Genomic DNA, 24995 nt, shown 5'->3' with positions numbered 1-24995 from the left:
ACACTTCCTGGCCCCTCTTGAGATTCCAGCTCAGGAATGGTAAGTTTCCAGAGGGGCAAACTATGTGAACAGTCTGCTTGGGCTTGGAACGAAAAATTAGCTCCAGGGACAGTATTTTCATGTCTAAAAAGTCAACCAGGGGAACACGAGCTGAGTAGTGAAAGGGCAGAGCAGCACAGACATCACACCAACAACGAAGAAGGCAAAGCACCAGTAAGGGCAGAAACAAGGGGCTGTTGGAAGCCAGGCGTGAAGCACGGAGTGGCAGCTGTGCGTGGGCTCTCTGGGCGCCCGGGGCAGGGGCGCTGACTTCCCTCGTCTCTAGCGTGAAAGAGCTTGCCAAGTGTCAGGAAGGTGAGTGACTGAGTGTGCTGGCAGAAGAGAAGTTTTGGGATAAGCAAAAGAGAGAAGGTGCTTATAAATGTTAAATAATACCAAATTAGGACTTGCCGTTTTGAGAATTCAAAACCCACAATCTGGATAAAACATGAAAATAAAATAAAAAGCTGGGGATGTTAGTATATTTTATTCAGATTTGTGGGTTCTGTGAGTGGTAAAATAATTCATTGATCTATTACCTGTCTTATTGTAAAATCTAGAAATAAAGAGGATGATGAAAGTCTGCCATGAATCAAATGTGCCATCCACGGCACCGAATCCTTCCACGCACACAGAATACGATGGGACAAAAAGTACCAGATGGCCTATGTAGAGTTAGATGAAATTCTGGTGGGATCCAAATATTTTGGGCTCCGGGCTTTACTTATACTTTGCACTTAGGAAAGTCTCTTCCAATTTACTAGAAAAAGGGTGTGTGGATGAAACAAGAAATTTCTCAGCTACCCTGAGGCAGACCAGATAGAGGCCCACCTAAATCATGGACCATTTTCATCATCCTCTTGGAGTTCTAGAACAGTGTGGAAACCAGGAGAATAAGGTACCTGCTATGTGGACTGCTGACAGAGGGTCCAGGCTGTGAGAGACTACATTTGCCTCGTGGCTGTTTGCAATGAACAGGGGTAAAGAAAGAAGAATGTTCAGTCCAGGCAAATAAAGACAAGCTACTGAAAAAAAAATAAACTAAAAGTGCGGCAAAGGAAAAATAAATCAAATGAAATGATCAGTACCCATGAATTCAGGAAACTGGCTTTTCTTTTGTGGAAGAAATGAAACAAATTCAAATCTCTAGCATTGGTCACTGAGGAAACAAACAGTGGGGGTCTGGAGTTCCCACTATAGTGGGTATATTTTCCCCCATTTTTCATGGTCTAAACACAGGTGACTACACCAGCCAAGGATTCACTTACAATAACTACGAAGGTCAATATGACTTGGCAAACCATTATTTCTTTGTCTTCTAGAACACTGAAAGAGTACTGAAATTCTCGGCAGATAAAAAATAACAACGGCAATATGAGATTTTTCTTTGTAGAATGCTGAGGACCCGACAAGTTAAATCAGGGCTAGAATTTGACTCGAAAAGCCAGTATTCCTTCACATTCTTAAACTAGGATCTATAGGAAACTAGTGAATGTAGTAAAAAACAATCCTAAATAAGATAATAACATTTATCAGCATAGAACTTAAGTGTTTATAACAAAAATAGTACAAACAAAATCAATACTTCTAAAAACTAAGGAAAATGGGATGTAATAAAAATGAATATAATCATAAAGCCGGACAAAAAAATAACAAAACAAAAACAAGCTTCTAATTACACAGAGAAATCAAAGTATAGAGGGTAGTAGGGGCCAGATTCGTCTTTCCGTCCTCACAGAATGCCAGTGAGGCAGCCTCCCGAAGGTTCTATGGCTGAGGCCTCTTGAGCTGTTGCCTCTGCGTGGGCAGCACAGTCGCCCAAAACCGTCAGAACCACCTTCAGGAGCTTCTTCGCTTGAGAGTTCAAAAGAACCTCCACTTGTCTCATACATTCACGGGTCTCATGAGACGCTCTCAGTTTTGTCTGCTTCTGGCTGAGACGCCCCTTTACCTGGAACCTACGTTTTTAGGTGGACTCTGGTGGTAGTGGTTTGAAGGCAGGAGCCACCAAAGAAACAAGGAAACACCGTGCTATCGATGGCCCTTGGAGCAAGAGAAATAATTTGTCTCCCTGTACCAACCACACCTTGAGCCCTCCTTCTTTGGAAAAACAGAATGCTCTTTTCCATTCCTGAGTACACGTGGGGAGGGCATGCTGCAGGGCTGAGGAAACACCACTTGGCTGGGTTACTGTGTGACAACCCTCTTCTGTAGGGGGACTCCTGCTCTCCCCAGGGGGAGCCTATGGACCCTGAGGTAGGTATAGATAGTGTCGCATCCCTGTGTTCCCTCCCGTGGGCCAACTGAGAAGGACCAGTGGAAAGTTACCGTTCTTTGTCTGTTTGGGGTGCTTCTTCCGGAAGTAGGACTCACAGATCCCGAAGTGTCCAGCTCATCAGCTGAAGACCAGGAAGACAAATCCTATGTAGGAAACAGATTCCTCCAATGACTCCGTGTCCCAAGGCCATGATGGCTTGGTCATCCCCAATGCATTTACCAGCCCATCCCCACCCATCCTCTGTAAAATCAAACTATTCCTTGGGCAAAATAGAAACAGGCAACTGTAAGAAGAGAACCTAATTCTTCTAATGTGTCAGGACTTTTCTGGTTTAAATTTGTTCCTCCTGGAAAATACAGGCACAGTTTTGCTACACCTAGCTCACTTACAGCTTTCTCGTTTCTTGATGACACAGATGGGGATGAGTGGAAGGGAAGGAGGGGAAGGAACTGGTCTTACACTCCAGGTCTCTCGGGCCAGGGAGAGACCAATTCATTTGAGTTAGAAACAAAATAGAGTCATCCGGGTGGATGGATCCAGGTGGATCTCAAGTTTTCTCATTTCAAAAGCAGGGCATTTTTGTAGTAAGTCTGGCGCTACTGATTTTCAGAGGAGACTGGTCCTTTGCAGGCTTACGATGGGGCGGGGTGTTTGTGTGCTCAAAACAAGATTTCGTAACTGATGGTTTGAAGTCTCACCAAGCCCCTCTGTCTCTACAGACGCATTTCTCAAAACCAGTAATATGGCCATGATGCAGTAGATTTAAGAAAAAAATCTAAAAATCTAGATTTAAAAAAAAAATCTACAAAGTAAATGAGCAGAAGACATTCTCTATGAATGAACTGCCATCTATGTCAGGAGATCTCATGCCTTCCAGTGTTTGAAAACAAAACTCAGACGCCATGACTGGTTATGATCTATCTACCGCAGCCATGTGAATGAAAATGTGAAAACGTGTGAATTCATAAATAAACAGGGTAAAATACAATACCACAGTAGAGACGGTAAAGGGTTAGTGGTAGCAATTGTAAAAGGTTTTTTTTTTTTGATGTAATAGAATCAAAAGCAGTGTCCTAGTATAAAAGTTTATGAGTTCCTTTTTTGAATTTTCAGACAGGGCTTGTGAGAGCAGTGATTGAGAGCAGGCGCTTTATTTTGACAAGTACTATATTCAAAGTACTTTAAAAAATGGATTAAGATGATGCTTCTTTGGTTTTCTCTAAGAGATGCCACACAATGATGTCTGCTTAGAGCTTACCTGCTGACTGCTTGACATGTCTAATAGCTTCTCCAGCTCCTTGATGTGACGACTGACCTCCTTCAAGAGAAGTTTGAGCCGATTCCCAATTACGTGAACTTTTTCTTTGGCTTCCAAACAGTCTGTGCCTTCAGCGTTCACCAGGAGTTGGCAAGACATGTCTTGCAGTGAGGCCACTCTGAGCTGGGATTCCAAGAGCTCATTCCTTATTTGCTACGTGCATGATAAGAAATGCTTTACTAACAACTTTTGATATTTGGGGAAAATTCCAAAAAGGCAGAATGACATCAGTTTAACTTAGCGGGCAATTAAACCCAAAGATCCGAATGCTGTGCTCACATAAGGAAGAATGAAGCAGCCTGTGGCATTTGGGAATTGGGTCTGGGTTCTAACCCTGCCTCTGCTAAAAATAGTCTATAACTCCCCTGAACCTTTCTGATCTCAAGTTTTCTCATTTCAGAAAATGATAATACTCTTTCCTGCCTGGTTCACAGTAAGTATATTAAAAGGTTCAAATTGGTGATTATACATGAAAGTGCTTAAAATACCAAGTACTTAGCAAAAGAAACATAAGATATTCTTTTATACAGAAAGAGAAAAATTAACATACAAATATAGCAAAATTCAGGTATGTCTAAGTATACGCTGATCTTTGTTCAACATTTTTTTGAAGGCTATAGTAGCGATTCATTATTTATAACTACTATCTTAGGTCAAACGTCAGTAAAAATGCCACTGCATAGTTATTCCCTCTTGGTTTCTAAGACCTTTATGGTACTGAATCAAAAGCTATCAATTCTGTTGGTTAGGTTAGTAAGCATTAAATGTTGAGAAATGACATTTTGAAAACATAGAAAGCTACAAAATGCAAATCATTTTCTCCTAATGGAACTCAAATATACTGCTTTATCTTCTATAAAATCTCCTAAGTACACTGTACATTATATTATCTAAAGTTCTTTGCATAAGAATCTATGTCAAGATTCTGCAAATTTCCTTTTGAATTCAGTGCTAGAAAAAGTTTCTTTCTCCTTGAGAACTGGCATGTTTTCTTCGCCTCAGATAATGAAAATAACTTTTCACATTTTCCTTTTTGTCTTCATTTTCACAAAACATGATGACAAGGTTACTGTTAAATCTAAATTTCTTCTTCTTTCTTTTTTTTTTTTTAAGATTCTATTTATTTATTTGAAAAAGTGTGAGTGAGAGAAGGAGCATGAGCAGGGGTAGAGGGAGACGCAGACTCCCCGCTGAGAAGGAGCCCAAAGTGGGGCTCCATCCCAGGACCCTGGGGTCATGACCTGAGCTGAAGGCAGAGGCTTAACTGACTGAGCCACTCAGGTGACCCCACTTGATTTCTTCTTAGAAGTCTTAATGGTCTCTTTCTAAATAATAGTTTCAATGTCCATAAAAATAAAATTTAAGGGGCGCCTGGGTGGCTCAGTGGGTTAAGCCGCTGCCTTCGGCTCGGGTCATGATCTCAGGGTCCTGGGATCGAGTCCCGTGTCAGGGTCTCTGCTCAGCAGGGAGCCTGCTTCCCTCTCTCTCTCTCTCTCTCTCTCTGCCAGCCTCTCTGCCTACCTGTGGTCTCTCTCTGTCAAATAAATAAATAAAGTCTTTAAAAAAAAGAGAAAAAAAATAAAATTTAAGCCACCCAATATACTCTTATTTTATGCATAGATGTAACAAACACAGTTTAAATTAAAAATAAGTGTAATTGCCAAAGATCTGCTTTAGTAAAAACAACCTCATTAAGACGAAGAACATCTAAGATTTCTACAACTGAGCAATGACTAAAGAACCAGATTCTAAAGCTGGTAGACATCGTCTCCTATAAGCATGTTTGCCTCCCCCAGATCAGAAACTATAACAAATAAAAAAGAGAAAGTTAGAGACCCGTATGCAAAATGTAAGCACACACACACACATATTGTCACCCACATTCTTTTTCTGTGCATGAAATGGAGACTGCTGTGGTGAGTCAGGCTACCAGAGCTCACAGTCTTACCGAGAGCTGCCTGTGATGGTCTTGAAGTGTGTCTGCATCCAGGTTAGAATCAATAGGGACAATTTCATTTTTCCTTCTGTCGATGTTCTCCAGCATAAGAAGCAAACCATGACTCATTTCATGGAAATCCTATGGAGAAAAAAAAAATGGAGTATAAAATCATCTTGAATAATATATTTTTCTTTCCCTCGCAGCTTCAATTTCTAGTCTTTACAGTTGGTACCCCTGGCGAAAAAATGTTGCATTTAAGGTCTGAGGCACAACTCCTTTCTGAGAAAGGCACCATTGCTGTGGCAATGATCTGAGTTCACATTCTCACCAAGAGCATCTAGTTTGCTGTTTGAGGGGGAATTTGGACATAAAGGAACACTGGCATCGGGTGCTTAATTTCTAGGGTTACTATACAGTTTGGAAGGAAAACAACTCCGCTCCTGGCTCTTCACCTCTATTCAAACCTTCCCATGTTGTAAGGCCTTAATTTAGCTCCCCATGCCCTTCATTCATCCATTTGTTCATTCATTTATTCAACACGTAGTCACTGAAAATCTCTTAAGCGCAGGACAGGGAGGGGGCCCACAGGTGAAACAATAGCCTGCGCACCTGCTTTCAGGGTATTCCTGGAGCACATGCAGACCCAGGAAGCAGGTCTGCACTGTATTCAGATACCCTCCGCTCCCGCTTCGGACCTACAGGGCCCTGCATGATCCGGTCGCTAAGCATCTCCCTGATCTTTCTGATCACTCCCTGCCTCTCTGACGGCATTCTGATCCCACTGGCCCCTTTTCCGACCTTAAAGACACTAAGCCCTTTCCTGTTTATGGGACATCCCATTGGCTCTGTCTGGCAAAATCCCTCCAGCGTCGGCTCCAAGATTCCTAGAAGTTCCCTGACCTCTATCCCAAAGTGGCTTTTCTCATCTTATCATCAACACTTGCAAGCATTTTGGTTAAGCAATTACTTGTATTTTTTAAAAAAATGTATTTATTTGTGTGTGTGTGTGTGTGAGAGAGAGAGAGAGAGAGAGAGCATAAGCAGGGGGAGCAACAGAAAGAGGGAGAAGCAGGCTTCCCTCTGAGGAAGGAGCCTGACTTGATCCCAGAACCCTGGGATCATAGCCTGAGCCGAAGACAGACGCCCAACCAACTGAGCCACCCAGGCGTCCCAGCAATACTTGCATTTTACTGTTTGTCTTCCCCAACAGAAGTAGAGGCTGTGTTGTAGCCTGACTGCTCCGTCAGAGAGTAGGCACTCGTCAAATAATTACGGTAAAATGGATGAGCCAATATTTGTAACGCTCACTTTTGTGTTCAGGAGATGTCTGCCAACATGCTAAGTATCAGTTGAATAAATGAATGAATGAATGAATGAATGAATGAATAGGTTGGGGCTGAGATAAACTTGTGGGACTAGTTCAGTTAGCTGGATACAACACAGGGTCCAGCCGCTTGTTCCGATGTACAGATTCTCCAGTATAATGAGTAGTTTGGGCACGAAGTTATCTCGTTCACATCCTGGCACTGGGGAATAATGGCATCCCTTGAAGTGACCTTGGATAAATCAAGTCCCAGACTCAGCTACCCTGGAAATGTGTGACTCCCACGAACCTGACACTGCATCAGTGCGTCCTGGAGCAGGCCCCGCCACTCCTCCAGCAGCGAGCACACCCGGTCCCAGCGCCCGTTCATCTGGCACAAGCGGTCTTGCAGATCCTGGCTCTTCTCACTGCCGGTCTGGGTGAACTCGGGGCTGCACAGGTTGATGGAGAGGATGATGGCTTTGCGGTGGTCCACGGCTTTCTGGAGCTCCTACAAAGAGAAAGGAGAACCACAAAAGAAAGGAAATAACAATAAAAACATTTAGAGCACGGTTGAAGATCATAGGGGATGCTTCACCCAAATTAAAAGATCCATTCATTAAAACTGACCTTAACTGAACGGTTAGATCAGAGACTGTGGTGCACACCACTGAGGGCCACATTATATAGATAAAGGAAATGGATTAGATGTACACTGGGCAACTTGAGTGGGTTTTAAAATATGGTGTAGAGTGAAAGAGTCAGAAACAGAACAGTATATGCAATAGAACAGCATTTATGTGATTTAAAAGGCACACGAACCCACACAAATCCACATTTTTCAGGCAGATATGAATGAATACTCATTCGGTATTTAAGAAGGTTTGCCATAGGCTTCAGGAATGGAAATTCAAAAAGTGGGGGGAAAGGATAAATAAATACAATTAAGAGGAACTTCGCAGGAAGCGCTGATGACCCTGTGCAATGAACTAAGGAGCTGATGAACTCAACTCACAGAATGGGGGTCCAACAGCGATAAAACCACACACACACCCAGCCCTGGCTCGAAGAGTTCTGGTCAAGAGGGAATGTTCTGGCCTAAGAATCTCATCACTAGACCAATGGGACTCCAAGTTGTGTGCAGAAGAATGAAATGGGAAACTTGAAAGTAGGCAGGTTCCCAGGCCTCAGCCTCCAGCTGTTTGGACTTGACAGGCACAGGGAGTTAGTGGCCCAGAAGGGGAGAGTCCTGCTGCTGTCCCAGGCCACATTCCTGTGATGGCTGAGAGAATGGATGGGTATTTCAACAGCGAACCAATTCAGTTTGGTTTCACAAGAAACTAGACAACTGATTTTTGCACGATGCCTTTCCCAGAAATCTAAAACTATCCCAAGAACGTGCATAGCACATGATTACACATTAATGATTCAGTATCTGGGGTATTGTTGAAACATCCCTAGATTAGTTTCAGGTCGGTGATCCTGCAAACCACATCTGCCCATGTTACATTTTCTTCTAAGTTCTCAACGTTTCTGTTATGTTGCCAGCTTGTCTTAATTTTTCACTTTCCAAAAGATTCTTAAAATGCCGTAATATAGATTTGACCACAGAGATATTGTAAGATCAAGGTATACTGTGGAAAGATACTTGGTTATTCCACAGACTTATCCTCAGGAAACAGACAAGAAGGACTGGGAAGGCACGTGGAGGGGGGCTGCTTCTTATCACAGGGGCTGACGATCAAGGTTTCATTTTCCCACCCTAATCTCACTTAGGTCTCACACTCTGGCCAATATTCGTTTTATCCGCTTTTTAAGGAGTCTGTCATCATACACACCGCCTTATATTTTCCCAGAGAGGAACTAAAATAATTTAAGTACTCTAGAGAGAACCGTATTTTATAATCCAGATAATATAAGTCACATCTCCTATCGGATGCTTCAACCAGAAATCGATGGGGCTAGTGCAGAGGCTAGTTCTATAAGAAGAAATCAGAGCCACAGTGGGGAAGACTCCTTTCTCTGGAAATTTAAAACAAGCAACAACCAAAACAAGCCACCAAAACCTCACTCCAAAATAAATGACACACCTGAAACCCGAGAGACACAAAAGCAGCACACTTGACCCTTGAGCCTGGAGAGCCTAGGTAGTTCCATTCTGAGGAAGAGTGTATCTCGATGTTCTCCAAATGAAAAGACAAGACCGAAGGAGCTATCAAAAACAAACTGGGCTCTCAGTCCAGAGTATGCTTCCCGAAGTCTCCGCACAGTAATGCATTTCAGAACTCTGCTAAGGAGGAGAGTTAAGACCCAGAGATGGAGCTAAAAGACACGATCCTGTGTGGACGGACAGCCATCCAGGTCAGACTCAAGTGCACATGCCAGGTGCTCTAGCCCTAATTACTCCACAGTTTTGTTTTGCTGTATTCATTACACTGCAAATTCCTCTGTGACTGTTATAATCGATTTCAGATGTTCTGCTACCTCCAGAGTGTCCCACAATTTTACTACGTCTCCACAAAGTCACAGAGATGCAGTCTTGGAGAGGAAACCTCTCCAGCTCTAGATACGGACTTGCAGGAACCAGGTCGTTCCTGCATTTCCTTTAAAAGAAGCTAACCAGGTCCCAGAAGTTCCTGGGTGTTTCATGAACTTTTACGATTAGTCACTCCTAAAGAACCAAGTCATGAACTCATACGTGATTGTCTATTTACGTGGGGGCTGGTTCTACGACATGGTCCATCTTTTGCCCTTCCCAGCCTGCTCTGTAGGTACTGGTTTGCGACGGTGGCGGGAGAGGAGGGGGTTCGTGTCTGTCTCTGTCCGCAGCTTCCCTGTGGCTGGGTGACAACAGATCAGCTCGAGCAAGTGGTTTCATGGGAGCAGGCAGCGCACGTCGCAGTGAGGGCAGCTACCTTGAGCTTTTTGATTTGGAGCTCGATAGCCTGGATGTCGGTGCTGAGCCCCACGCGCCGCAGCTGCTCCAGCTCCTGCTCCGCCTCCCCCAGCCACGTCCAGACGCTGTGCAGGTCCGCCTGGAACTGCTGCCACTTCTGGAGACTCTGTTTCATTCTCAGCTCCTTGCTCAGGGCCTGGGCCTGGATGAGTTCCCACCGGTCGATCACACCTGGCGGGACCCGACACACACACAGGTTAGTGAGCTGCAGTTCACTGCACAGGATGTCCGGGAAATGCCTTAAACATACATGGGTAGCGACTGATAAGTAACAACAAAAAGAAAAGTAATCTGAGCGCCTGGGAGGCTCAGTTGTTAAGCATCTGTCTTCTGCTCAGCTCATGATCCCAGGGTCCTGGGATCGAGTCCTGCATCGGGCTCTCTGCTCAGCGGGGAGCCTGCTTCTCTCACTCCCCCTCACCTAGCTCGCGTTCCCTCTCTTGCTGTGTCTCTGTCAAATAAATTAAGAAAAAAAACTCTAAAAAAAAAAACCCCAATTCTTTTTCTTTTTTTACAGTGTTCCATGATTCATTGTGTATAACACCCAGTTCTCCATGCAATACGCACCTTCGTTAACACCCATCCCTGAGCCAACCCATCCACAGGCTCCCCTCCCCTCTGAAACCCTCAGTTTGTTTCCTGGAGTCCACAGTCTCTCATGGTTCATCTCCCCCTCTGATATCCCCCCTTCATTTTTCCCTTCCTTCTCCTAATGTCCTCCATGCCATTCCTTACGTTCCACATATAAGTGAAACCATATGATAACTGTCTTTCTCTGTTTGACTTCTATTTTTTTTAAGATTTAATTTATTTATTTGATAGACAGAGATCACAAGTAGGCAGAAAGGCAGGCAGAGAGAGGTGGGGAAGCAGCCTCCCTGCTAAGCAGGGAGTCCGATGTGGGGCTGGATCCCATGACCCTGAGATCATGACCTGAGCCGAAGGCAGAGGCATAACCCACTGAGGCACCCAGGCGCCCCTCTGCTTGACTTATTTCATCTAGCATAAGCCCCTCCAGTTCCATCTATGTCCATCCAAATGGTGGGTATTCATCCTTTCTGATGGCTGAGTAATATTCCATTGTGTATATGGACCACATCTTCTTCATCCATTCATCTGTTGAAGGGCACCTCCGCTCTTCCACCGTTTGGCTATTGCAGCCGTTGCTGCTATGAACACTGGGGTGCATGTGGCCCTTCTTTTCACGGCATCTGTATCGTTGGGGTAAACACCCAGTAGTGCAATTGCTGGGTCACAGAGTATCTCTGTTTTTAACTTTTTGAGGGACCTCCACACTGTTTCCCAAAGTGGCTGCCTCAGCTTGCCTTCCCACCAACACCTTACCCCAGTTAGAACGGCAAAAATTGACAAGGCAAGAAATAACAAATGTTGGAGAAGATGTGAGGAAAAGTAATTCTAACAGGCACGTCTGTTGTTGTCAGCTGTAAGAACAAAACAAAACAAAACAGCATAATGGCTGTGTTTATCCTACCTGCATTTTTAATGATAATGGGGTAAAAAAACAACTACATAGGATTTAATCCCATAAAGACCTGTATGAAGTAATAAGCAGTAATGTGCCTGAAGATAATATTCAGTTGGTTAACAGAACTCAGAAAGCCACACAAATAAAATGCCAGACGAGGGGAGTCTGGGTGGCTCAGTCAGTTAAACGCTGACTCTTGATTTCAGCTCAGGTCATGATCTCAGGGTTCTGAGATCGAGACCCGTATCGGGCTCTGCGCTCGGTGTGGAGTCTGCTTGGGATTCTCTCTTCCTCTTCCTCTCCCCCTTCCCCCACCCACGCTCTCTCTCTTCCTCAAATAAATAAAGCTTTAAAAATAAAATAAAATAAAATAAAATAAAACACCATACAAGAGATGTTTCAGAGAATGCATTAAAATAAATGGGACGTGGACGAGAACACGGTGGTGATGCTCCCCACCCCTTCCGCCAGGAGATCATTGTAACATGGAGAGAAGCTTTCAGGGGAGAATCGTGTAAAGTGAGATGAGCCACACAGGGTCACACAGGGGCAGCAAGGTATTTCAGGATCTTCTATTTCCCTCTTTCCTGGACTGAGCTCCACTCACTCACCAGCCGTTTGGGTTTCCGTAGTATTCAGGTTAACGAAGCCGGGGAAATTCTCTTCTTCCTCCTTCAGTTTGCGTTCTAGTCTCCTCACGGAGTCGATACTGCCGCTGCATTCACTCAGCAGTTTCATCTGTCGAGACACAGAAAACGGGCCCCCGGCTCAGAATTCTCAGATTTTCATAAGGGCAAGAGCTTCTGGGGGGAAATATCTTTCTAGTTCCTTAAAAAGGACAGTGGCTGTGTTCTACTGCTCTGTGGGGAAAAAATTTGCTAAAAACAAAATAAAACAAAAAAATCAAGTTCAAAATGAAATAGGATGGGATTGGGAGGGAGACAAACTATAAGAGACTCTTAATCTCAGGAAACAAACTGAAGGTTGCCAGGGGGTGGGGGATAGGGAGAGGGTGGTTGGGTTACGGACATTGGGGAGGGTCTGTGCCGTGGTGAGTGCTGTGTAATGTGTAAGCCTGATGATTCACAGACCTGTACCCCTGGGGCAAATAATACATTACATGTTAATTAAAAAAAATATGTTTCTGCAACATAGGTCACATTCATACACACGCAGGGCCATGCCTTGAAGATACACATCACATAATAGGTTTTGCATGAGAATCCCTCAAAATTTCTTTTACATCTCTGAGACAAAACAGACTAAAAAGCAATCTGGGATTTAAAACTCAGAGCCTTCAGCTGGCAATATAATATATAATTCTTGGCAAGTTGCTTCTTCTTTCCTAAATTGAAATGTGGGAACAATAATATCACCACAAATCCCAAAGGAACATTTTTTTGCATTAAATAATTAAAATACTTAGAAGCAGAAAGTACTATTAAAGCCAGCTATTTCACAAGAAAAATTTAAGAGAAGTTTAATAGGTGTTAAGGGAATAAATTCTAACATCAAAGGAAAATCTTCCAAGTTTAGTATCATGTACAGCATTCAAAGAACTCCTGCTCTACTAACCATAAAGTTCTGTGTCAAAGCCTTTAACAAATCACACTGCTATGAAATTGGACTATATTTGACTGAGACTGAGTACAATCTCAGTGATGTCAGCACGGTCACCATGAAACTTTACCATATATTTTTTCAATGGTTCAAATATTTGTATGTATGTATGTATTTTTAATTTAATTTAATTTTTTCAGTGTACCAAGATTCATTGTTTATGCACCACCAAATTACTAGAGCTCATATAGAATTCAGTAATGTGGCAGGATCCAAAATCAGTGCACAGAAATCAGTTGTTTCCTTATACACTACCAATAAAACTATAGAAAGGAAATTAGAGAATTGATACCATTTACTATAGCACCAAGAACCATAGATACCTGGAAATAAACCTAACCAAAGAGGTAAAGGATCTGTGCTTGAAGAACTACAGAACACTCATGAAAGAAATTGAAGAAGACACAAAAAGATGGAAAACCATTCCATGCTCAAGGATCAGAAGAATAAACATTGTTAAAATGTCTATACTGCCTAGAGCCATCTATACTTTCAATGCCATCCTGATCTAAATTCCACTGGCATTTTTCAAAGTACTGGAACAAACAATCCTAAAATTTGTATGGAACCAGAAAAGACCCCGAATTGCTGAGGAAATGTTGAAAAAGAAAAACAAAGCTGGTGGCATCATGTTGCCTGATTTTGAGCTTTACTACAAAGCTGTGATCACCAAGACAGCATGGTACCGGCACAAAAACAGACACACAGACCAGTGGAACAGAGTAGAGAGCCCAGATATGGACCCTCAATTCTATGGGCAAATAATCTTCCACAAAGCAGGAAAAAATATCCAGTGGAAAAAAGACAATCTTTTCAATAAATAGTGCTGGGAATCTTATCATATTTTTTAAAAAAGAAGTTTCACTATAACAGAAGTTGGCTCAACTGGACAGGAAATAAACTCATGATTGATTACTCTTCTGTAATTGTGAGGATATTAATGTCTGCATTAATTCCTCACAATTAAACCTTCCCTGGTTTCAAAAAGCAGTACAGTGGAGTTATTAGATTTAGGGAAATTAATTTTTCTTTCCTTTTACTAGGCAGTCTTTTGGGTGTGAAAAGAAAGTATGAGCCATGGAAGAGATTTATGTATTTATTTATTTTTATTAACATATGTGTTATTTGCTTCAGGGGTACAGGTCTGTGAATCATCAGTCTTGCATTACACATTTCACAGCACTCACCATAGTACATCCCCTTCCCAATGTCCATTCTCTTGCTTAAGCATGTGTAGGAAAATGGGTAGTTCCCCAGGAAAAATTATTTGATCAGTAACTTGAGCGGAGCAAATAAACTTAGTATATACTTTACTAGGTAGGAACTTCGAAAACAGAAGTTAGTAATACGTACAATCTTTTGCCATCTTTCCCTCAAATCCTTCTTGTTAGTCTGATTTATTTTCTCCAGAATAAGCACACATAACAGAGGATAAAAATATTCCTAAATCCAGTAAGTGAACCAATAAACCAAAAAAAAAAAAAATGTGTATGCATACACGTGTGTGTGTGTGTGTGTGTGTATTTCATGTTAGTAATCTATCAGCTAAATCTGTTGTTCCAAGGATAACTTTGGCCCCCAAATTATTAGCTGAACTTGGAAAAAAGCCAATCACTTTTGGGAGCCAAAGCATTTTGTTGCTTTCAATTAAATGGGGTTCACTCAGTTCTCCATGTAAAGGAACAGGCTGGTCACTGCAGCAGGTCAGTGCGTCTGAGCATGGGCCAGTTTTACTCAAAAGGTAACCTGCTAGTGTGGCTTTGTTTTCTACACCCAACTGTGTGAGTTCAAGGACGGCGTGGTGCTTCCATAGCTCAGAAAGCCGTGTGCTGCAGACAGACTGTTCTCTGTCTCACAGCTATGATTCCCAGGTACATGCGGGGATGACAAGGCTCAGGATACTCACGTAGCCCCTGTAGGTGGAGTCTAGCTCTGGTCCTGTGGGAGTTTTGCTGCGGATCATATTTTCAGTTTGCTGCATCTGAAAACGGCTCTCATCCAAGGCTCTGTCCAGTTGTCGGATCTGTGACTCTAAGGCACTGGGAGCTCCTGCGGTGTTAACCACAAGAACCTTTAACACGCTTGACAGTCAAGCAGCAGTTAGAGAAATTACTTCGGCTAAGGCGATACAGGAATGGTGTGTGTGTGCATCATTACAAAGCAAATTTAGTACTACCTGCTGGTGAGTTAGATGTTCAAAGACCAGACCGATCATTGAATGTGGCTGGCTACCAGGCCCAATACTGCAAAGAGGTTCTGCAGCGGGCTCTAACAGCCTGGGTGTCCTGTCTGCTTCCAGCAGATTCCCTGAGAATCTACATGCTCTAAGCTGTGGAAGGCCTCTCCAGAAGCCTAACATGGTGCCTTCTGCTCCCCCAAACCAAGAGGCAGTTATGTCTCATATTCCCTCTGCAGGCACTTATCAAGCAGAAAAAGGCACAATCCTCTGTTTTCTTTCTGCAGCTCAACAGAAGACCGCGTGCTCGGTGGCAGACAGTCACCCGTGGCTGCGTCATTCACTTAAGACTGGCTTGGGTTACGTATGGGTGGATATGCCAAACGACCAAGGGCTGGCTTTTGTTTAAAACCCAAACCCAAACCAGGAGAAAGCCAAGATTTCAGCATTTGGCTCGAAGCATGCTTTTAGTCAGAGCCCGGAACTCTCGGCTCATCGCCTTCCCAAGTGTGAGGTGTGTGCGTGCAAAATGTGCGTGTGCTAGGATTTCTGAACGAACTGAGCAAGAACGTTGGTGGTCAGAGTGAAGCTGACACAGGGTGAGAGCAGAGCAGGTATTAGTAAGCTTTATGAATTATTTTTTTAAAAGGCTTCCAAATACACCTGGATGAGGTCTCTCCCTGGGGTCACTCAGAAAGTCACTGTTTCGCTGACACGACTTTGCTTCAAAGACGAAGTGTAAACTAACACCTTTGCAATTCAGTATTCATCGCTGTGGTTGAACCCTATTCTCTCCACCTGCCCCCAAACTGCTCAGCTATGCTGAACTGTAGTTAATCTAGTGTAACATGAAACAAAATTGGTTCCATTCTCCTTTCTTTATTTTATGCAGTATGACTTATTAAGGTCAATTAGAATTTTTTTTAGAGCCACACATCTGGTCTCACCCCTCGTTTTGTATGTGGCTCTTGAGATGAGGAGAATGAATGGGGGACCCGAGGTCACATGTGCAGGCTTGGGGGGCGTGGGGCGGGAGCCCCGAGCCCCAGAAGTTATAAAGTCAGCGTGGCTACCCTGAAGCAGAGCGCCGGGGCACAGATGCCGAACACTAGTGCTTCCATCAAGTACTTTCTGCTGTGCGTGGGCAGCAGAGGTCTGTACCTAATGGGACTCATTCCCATTTAACAAGTTGAGAAGTTATTTCACTGCAGCTTGATTACTAAAGTCTTAATTCTTGGTGTTGATCAACAGAATAGTTTTAGGTTTTGTTTCTTTGTTTCTACTGCAGCAGTGAGAGGAGGAGGTGGTGATTCCTTAACATGCGGGTGCCACAGAGCTGCAGGAGGGGCAGCAGATGTGCTCGGAGAGGAGGCTTGTTACGGGTGAGGAAGGGGGGCTTGCTTTGGCTTTTGGTGCCTACCAGAGGTATTTCTGATTGCACTTTCTGTGAGTTTTACATAGGCCTCAGGACTTTCGGGGATCATTACATCTGCAAAAAGAGCACAGTCTAAGTTGACAGCTAGATTCCTTGTGGCGGGAAATAACCTTCCTAGGGAAAAAAAGGAAGTTAGTCACTCTAGACAGACAGCTCTTGAATATGCAGAGGAGTGGGAACACACACACCAAAGGTTTCCTAAAATAAAATCGTCAGAGCTCCCACTGAGGGTGCTTTCTGGAGCCAAGCACTGTTCTAAGCACGCGTTTATCTTTGAAGAAACCCTATAGGGTTCAGGGAAGTCTTATTCCCATATTATTGCCGAGAAAGCTGAGATCCAGAGGAATTCAACGACCTCTCCCAGTATCAACAGGTAGTAATTGGCGGAACTGAGATTTCAGTCCAGACCGACTCTAGAGCAGCGCTGTCTCGGAGAAATAAAGTGAGCCACATGTCATTTTAAGGGTTCTAAGAGCCACATTTAAAAAAGTAACAAGAAACAGATGAAAATAATTTTGGTGCTTTACTTTGCTAAACCAATATATCTAAATTATGATGTGTAACTACCATAAATATTATTATTATTTTACATTCTTTCTTTGTGCTGAGTCTTTGAAACTTGTAAAACGTAAGTACATTTGACACGGCAAATCTCCATTTTGCGTGGTCACATTTCAGGGCTCAGTACGTTCAGTCACATGTGGCTGATGGCTGTATACTGGAGAGCTCAGCTATAGACAAGAAACGCTTATTAGGTGCTACTGTAAAAACTAAACAGAAATGAGGGAAATCATTTTCTTTTTAGACAGTGATATACCCTGGGGAATCCAAATGTGAACCACCAGAGACAAGCAGATACAGCCTTTTGGAGAACGTGTGAGACACATTTATAAGTGCCGTGGATTTGCCTCTGATTGTTCTATTTTTACTCATTTTCCTTATAACGTTCCTCTTTCTCTGCCCACCCCTTCACTATATGTGCTTCCTGGGGTTTTGTCTTTCTTGTTTTGATTTATACATTTTTCCTGGGTGATTTCCTCCCTTCCCTCAGGGACAATTACCATGTGTATGTGGACTGTCACCTAATCCGCATTTCTAGTTCTGGAATTTCAGACCATGCATCTATTGCTGGGTATTTCTTTGGTCTATTCTACTCTATCTCAAATTCAGGGTGTGCACAACCGAATCAGCACCCTTTTCTCGCTGCCCTGCCCCCGGCCCACAGGCACCCACAACCTTCTCTCCCTCTTGAGGTCCTCAGGGCCCTTGGCAACGTGCACCTTTCCCCAAGATACCCAAGTCCGAAAGTTGCCTCAATCCCAGTTCAATCAACCATGACGTAAGGAAGAGACTTGTCAGGATTTGTCACTTCTCTTCCATTCTCTCCATCCCTAGTGTTCTTCCTTAGTTCAGGCCACCATGGTCTCTCTGTCCTTGATCATAAAATGTTTCCACCTGAGCCCTTCTCCCATGCGATCCCTTCCCTACCGTACTGAGACAGGTCCGGTGGAAGTACGTATCTGGTCATCTCTGGTCATGTCACCTCCTCCTTAGAGATCTGCGATGGCAATCCAGCGTCTTCGGGAGAGAATTCCCTTCCACGGCAAGTAGGCTGCTGTCCGACCAGGTCTTCGTTTGCCTTTCCACCTCCTCTTTGTTTGCTCTGTGTCTTGCAGGCTACAGCCTTGTCATTCCAGACAAATTTTGCGTGACCAAAGCTCTGTGGTTGATCATAAAGCTAGGTGGGCACCCTCTCCTCTCCACCTCTGAACTTCGCTGTGTCTATATGACCGACTGCTGTGACCTCTGAGTCTCAGCTCAAGAGTCTTTTCCCTAAAGCCTTTCCTCAAAGCTCTGGCTGGTCACCGCTTGGCAGTGTCTCTGTGCCACCCTGTCTGTGTCCGTTACTGTCTGAGCACCAACACTTCACATAGGTGTTGCTTATCTGTCTGTGTTTCACACTAGAGTGTCAGCTCTTTGAGAACGAAAGGAACCATGTATCCTTAATACAAACACAGTGCTTGTCACACAGTAAGAATGTAAGTGTATTTGGGATAAACCAATGGCCATGCCAATTTTTGTCTCTGGTAATCACATTAATACCCGATTATTCTATGATGTGCAATTTACTCTCATGGAGAAAGGAAGAAGAGGATTGTGCTTCGTTTACACATTTCAAATACAATATGCAGTCCCTTTTATTTTCTTTCAAGCTGGCCTATCGGAAGAGTTCTTTCTTACCTGATAAGCCAACAGCTCCCCTGAGGTAGAAATCCTTATCATCCTGACCCCCTTCGTCCTCAGAGGGCAGCGTTCTGGACACAGCAGACTCCAGGTCACGACTGAGGTCATAGTCATGGTCCCACTCCAGGGGGATGGAGTCCACACTGGCAGGGGTGTCTCGTCCCGACCGCTCGCTCCGCAGGGGCTGGGCGAGTGAGAGGGAGGGGTTGGAGGAAGGCTGGGGGGAAAGCACGCCGTCCACAGAGGTGTCACGCCAGTGGAGGTCGGAGAGAGCTGCGGAGTCATCCAGCTCCAGCTCCCGGTCAGAGAGGTCATGCTCATCATCTGGGAGCTAGAAATGTAGTCAAGCCAACTCCATTACCGCAGCAGTCAGGTGATGCCCTTACCACTTCCTGTTCTGCCTTTCACCCAGTCTCAGTATTCGGATCATCTGGGCCATATTCTTACCTCAGGGGGCTAATTTATAACTTTCTATCAGCAAATAAGTAAGAATCCTCCGATCACTTTTAGAAATATCTTATAAATTAACCTACCAAAGCTCCAGTTTTTATCCCTGTTGAAATGGAAATAATATTAAAACATACTTCAAATAATTAAGATTAAATAAGATAATGTAAATAAAGGCAGCCTAGTAGCCTGCCTGCAGCACAACAGTTACACAATATGGCACATTTCACAAACAAAAGGAAATTACTAATAAAAACTTTACTTGGTCCTTTTTTACCTTATATCCCAGATGCAAAATATTTTTTTTATCACAGAATATTCCAAATATTCTAATAACATTTTGTGGTGTGGTTATGGTGGCAGTTAGGAAAGGGGAAGAAAAAAAAATTCAACTAAACAACTTCATCAATTGAGCAACTGTTTCCATTTCTCACTTTCGCCTCCCTATTTCTTCTAGAAGCATCTTTATCTTCCACAGACGATGTGAGCCGAGTACTCCTTAAGGTTTTATCTATGTATTAACTTGTTTCATACCCGAAGCAATCCTGTCTACCAGGTAGTGTTAAACCACTGTCACATTTGAGGACACCAAGGCAAGAGATGGGGAGTAACTTGGCCCAAGGTTACGTAGCCAACATGCATCAGAGCTCAGAGCTCCTGACCTTGGGATTTTGGCCACTGTCCAGTGCTAACTAACCCCATGCAACTACTTCTCTTTAGACTTAGTGAAAATGAAAATAACCAACCAACCAAACAAAAAACAGATCACATACAGGTAGGCGAATCAGTTTCTTATGGTATCTCTCCACGCGCCCGAAGACCTCCTGACAATAACGTCGGAGTTCATCCAGCTCCTCCTCAATGACTGCGGCATCCAACGGCTCGCTCTTCTCTATGAGCTGCTCTCCTTGGGCAATTATCTGCTCGATCTTATTGTGGTTCAGTGAAATTTCCTGCTGAAAGGCCTAGGGAACACAAATCTCGTGTAATTTTTTTTTTTTTATTGTTCACAGGGACATAAATAATTATAAGATATATATTTAGAAAAACCATGCAGGGGATATTGAATTTACCATATACAGTGACAAGCCAAGAAGCTATTACTTTCTGAAGTCAAACACAAAAATTTTAAATCAGAACAGGACTCAGAAATAGAATCGTCAGAATTCCATGACCAGAAAGGCGCCTTTGGCTAATGAAATTTACTGCCACAGACAGTGTGGGTAAAGAATCACAGGAAAAAACATTTAAACCCATCATAAAGTTGATAGCACTGGTTATCCCTAATGAAAAGCCATGGCAAGCAATAGAGTGCCATCGAAATAAATTTATTTTAGAGACTTAATTAAATACTTTAATTTTAGATTTTCTGATCATATGTCAAAGATGACTAAGAGAAACCATTCAAATGATAGTGTCACAAATTCTTCTCAGATGATTCTTTTATTGGTTCAGGACATAATCAGGAAAGATTATGAAGATGTGAAAAACAACGAATTCTGGGGGATTATTTAGACTCATTCTGTAAAGTTGAAAAGAGGTAAGCTGGTGGCGTCAGATTTCGGGGTTAAATTTTAATTCAGTACAAGAATAAACTCTGGGACAGTTGCAATTATTCACGAATGAAAAGGCTGCTGGGGGGAAGGGAGCACGGTAGGGAGTTCTGAGACCTCGCCAGAGTCTAAAAAGAAAAGATTCAGCTACCACTTGGTAGAAATTTCCTGTTTGTTTCCCATTTGTCTGCCAAAGGCCTCAGACTCCGAAGAGTCAGTGGGGGAGGGGTCGGTACACTCTCAGGCTTTGTTATTTTACCATTTTGTTTTTCATCCTGAAAATCTATCAGAATCTATGATTTTTTTCATCCTGAGTATTTATCCTTGCATGATACTCAAGTTGCTAAAACACTGTCCTTTCCAGGGACTCCTCATATCTAACGCGTATCACTCCTATTTAAATTTTTAATTAGCCACTGTGTTTGAACTGTGGGTGAAACATATCAAATATGTTTAAAAATTAACTTGGCATCTAAGGATGGAGAATATGTGGAATGAAACCCTAACACGAACCAGTTGGAACGTGGAGGTCAAACTATTTGAAGGTGTTACAAACAAAGCAGGAAAATGAAAACAAAAACAACACCCCCCCAAAAAGATTCCTAATACCCTGGCAATGAAGTTAATAACTAAAATTATATAGACTAATGGTAGTTATTTCTGAGTAATGTTCTTTATTTCATTTTTAATATATTTTGTATTTTCTGAATTTTTTTTCAATCAAGAACTAATTTTTTTCAAGATTTGGGTGAGCCTGGTGGTGGGTATTAAGGAGGGCATGTACGGCATGGAGCACCGGGTGTGTGGCATAGGCAGTGAATTTTGGAACATGCACGAAAGAATTAAATTAAATTATTAAAAAGAATATAAAAAAAGAATATATACACATAGATTAGCATCAACTAATTCAGATTCTTTTGAAAATGACTTGAAGCCAATTAGAGTTTAATTCATATGAAATAGGCCTGCTAAGAATATTTATGTTATAATCAAACATAATTATAAACAAATGCTTAACCTAATTAAAATAAAACTCAACTATTTTAGCTTAATAATTTTAGTGGTAGCTAGAATGTTAAAATGAAAAAAAATATTTTTCATAATGACCCTTTCCATTAAATTACTTGATTATTTATTACTTTAAATGACTGGGGGTTTTTTGTAATAAAAAATCCTAGGTTTTTTTGTAATAATTTAAAATTTTATTTTCCAACTAGTTCAATTTAATAAAATACAGAAAATTGGGAAATTGTATGTGCAGATTCTATTGAACAAATGATTTAGACGAGATTTTTTTGGAAAAAGTAATAGCCAGGTAGCCTTATATTTTATTTTTCAAACTTCCAAAGTATTAAAGTGTCTAGTACATAAATAGTTCCTTAATATTCATCAAATGAATTCCCTGCAGTCAGTCACAAGCTTGTAATAATTTTAAATCACAAATCCATGGATTTGATATGGTTCCATCAGCATACTGTATTTTTGCAAAGTAAAACTTATTGAAATAAATGAAGAGTGGAATAATGGAATAATTGAACTTGGAAATGCACCCATACAGTTACTGAAGAAATTTTTAGCTCTGTGACTTTGATCAAACAAATTAACCTCTCTGTGGCTTTTATCGTATAACAAATTGATAACAGAAATATTTCCTAGCCCATAACATTATTATAAACTTTTAAAAATTCAGAAACCTATTGGGTACTTAGTAAAAGCAAGGAAAAAAGTATTCTCTATCAGGCAACAAACATTTGCTTATAAAACTCAAAATTAATGTATTAGTGTATTAATACATTATAATTTAGAATATTTGTATTATATCTTGTATAGCACTATAGGCAAGCTAATATTAGTGGAGAAGAATTAATAATGTATACTTCACATTAAATATATCCAGTTGAAATAGTAAAACAAAAATAGTTTATATAAATAAAACTATTGCAAAAAATAAAAATTTTTTAAAAAGTTAAAAAAAAAAGAGTTCTTTACTATGTTCTTTACAAAAGGATCTATAAATCCCTTCCTCTTCACATCTTCTTCCCAATTTGAAAGATCTCTACGATCTTACCTTGAGTTGCTTTATTTTAGCTTGAACGTCACACTCAGAAAAATGCTCGATATTCGTGAGCTGTAGATCCATCTCCGTCAGCCACACCAGAATGCTGTCCCGCGCGGTCTCAAACTCCTCACGCTGGCCAATGAAATGCTGGACGTGAAAAGAAAATGATAAAAAACCGAATCCACGTTGTGCATATGGAGAGGACACTGCCAACTGCGATGTTCTTCTGGAAAGTCTCAACGAGCAAGGGGAACCCTGTAATCCTTCACCGTACAAACTACCATACAAACCACTCTCCCCATCCCAACCTTACAGAACCACTGAGATTACGTCTTAATATGTTCGAAGGGCCCTCTGGGTCTCTAAGCGACAGGGGAGGCATGATAAAGACCTTGAGTCTGCGCAAGATGGAGGTGACACGTTTTTGCAGGTTGTCCCATCGCTGGTTGCCTTCGTGAACCATCTGCTTTAGGCGGCAGGAGGAATCGGTGCGGTTCTCTCTGGCCAGGCGACGGTACTGCTTGTTGATCAGCTCCAGCTGGGTCAGGCTCTCGTGTACCTGTCGCTGGAAAGCCTAGGACCGCAGAGAAGCATGTCAGGGAGGGGGTCAGTGAAGGGCTCTCAGCAAGGGCACCCGGCCTCATCCTGCAGTGAGAGGGAAAGGACAATTTCTAAAAGAGACTTTATTTCCCCTTATTAAAGCAGAATAACGGGATCACTGTGGCTTAAGGACAGGGCGTAGAGCGAACAAAAATACGAAAGAAATTGGTAAATAGGAAAAACAATATACCTATATACACAAACACATATATATGTATGATGTATACATGTTCCTATGTTACAGCTTTTAAAATACTTAACTTTCCGGAAAAAATTCTCACGTGAAAAAAACTGATTACCCAGATATCTATGTGTGCTGAAATGTGCGTCTGAAAGGCTCAGAAATCTCTGATGTCAACACAGAGAAAAGATATCCGCAAAAGAATGCTCTATCTGTGAAAGATGTAACCTCCTAAAAACCCAGACACATCTTTAATTCTGAAGTCCGTTAAAATAATTAAACCCACTTTTTGCAGAAGATGTCTGAAGGCAAGTTTTTATTAGCTTTTAAGAAAACCAGTTTAGTAAAACACAAGTAACCTTAAATAGAGGAAAATTTGGAACATGCTCTGTTTCTTTTTTGTCATTCCCATGAATTACTCAGTTTTTAAAAAACATGTTAGAGCTGATATGTACCAGCTTACATGGTAGTGTCTACTTATTTACTTATTTATTTAATTTTCTTTTACAATCGCTTATTTCTACCATGTGCTAGCAATTGTACTCCATTCCTGGCCCAGTTCGCATATCTTGAGCAAATTTCATAACTACACCATCACTTTTAATGATGAAAAGTTAGTTTTTAAATGATTAAAACATAGTCCAATCCACTTGTGTCTATTTATTTTTAAGGTTCCCCTATGTACATTTTGGAATTTTTGAAGTAAAACACTCTTTCTTCTTTCTCTCTGCAGTGTAACACAGTCCTACCGTAAGAATCATTTGACCAAAATAAAATGTTTTTTTTTTTTCCAAATTCATGTGTATGATTTATGACTGACATTGATCTTGACATTGGGCAGAAAACTGGACAGTCAAGTGATCTGTACTCATCTAAATCACAAAATTCCGCTTCCTTTCATTCATACACTGTTTAGTTGCTACCACATCTGTGCCTCTGATATGGCTTTCCTTCTGAGAGCTGCTTTAAGAGACTTTGTCTTAGTAAGTCTAACCTCCTATTCTATGAAACAATTTAAATTACTTCCCCAGAAAAGGAAGCAATAAGAAAAGTTCAGCTTTTGCCATTACCGGGAGTCATAGAATGTGTTTTCCCACTGGAGTGATGGTAGGCACCCCACAGGGGTACACGGATCCATCCCAAATTTTCATGCATTTGAACAGGAAAAGACTGTCCTCAAACAACATTTTTTTTATTATGAAATTTATTTTTCTCTTAAGAAAGAACATTAAAAGATAAATGATAAAATCATTTATTATAGAAGCTAACCATATGGCTAACTTTTGCCATAAAATCTGAGAGTCTAAAATAGCATCAAAAACAACCAAACATAATCTGCTTTGTAGTATAAGCCAATTATA

General features: G+C 41.9%; 1 protein-coding gene across 18 annotated transcripts in view; it reads right to left on the bottom strand.

The window, feature by feature from the left end:
- Positions 1-24995, bottom strand: part of SYNE1 (spectrin repeat containing nuclear envelope protein 1) — a 479099-nt gene that overhangs the window by 8181 nt on the left and 445923 nt on the right. For 12 of the 18 annotated variants that reach the window (XM_044243752.1, XM_044243761.1, XM_044243769.1 and 9 more), the window contains 13 exons: positions 23245-23427; positions 22863-23000; positions 20015-20206; positions 18792-19125; positions 16536-16604; positions 14846-14988; positions 11931-12057; positions 9793-10004; positions 7188-7388; positions 5584-5712; positions 3576-3788; positions 2368-2460; positions 942-1000 (listed from right to left, as the gene is read on the bottom strand). In XM_044243752.1, the coding sequence (XP_044099687.1) occupies positions 942-1000; positions 2368-2460; positions 3576-3788; positions 5584-5712; positions 7188-7388; positions 9793-10004; positions 11931-12057; positions 14846-14988; positions 16536-16604; positions 18792-19125; positions 20015-20206; positions 22863-23000; positions 23245-23427 (2093 nt within the window). The remainder of the gene's footprint in view (positions 1-941; positions 1001-2367; positions 2461-3575; positions 3789-5583; positions 5713-7187; positions 7389-9792; positions 10005-11930; positions 12058-14845; positions 14989-16535; positions 16605-18791; positions 19126-20014; positions 20207-22862; positions 23001-23244; positions 23428-24995) is intronic. The other 6 variants (XM_044243801.1, XM_044243809.1, XM_044243818.1 and 3 more) reach the window with 4 other exon arrangements.

The sequence above is a fragment of the Neovison vison genome, chromosome 1 (genome assembly GCF_020171115.1).
Source record: "Neovison vison isolate M4711 chromosome 1, ASM_NN_V1, whole genome shotgun sequence".
NCBI lineage: Eukaryota > Metazoa > Chordata > Mammalia > Carnivora > Mustelidae > Neogale > Neogale vison.
The sequence above is the reverse complement of the archived record's forward strand: the minus strand, read 5'-3'. Positions and strand labels throughout refer to the sequence as shown.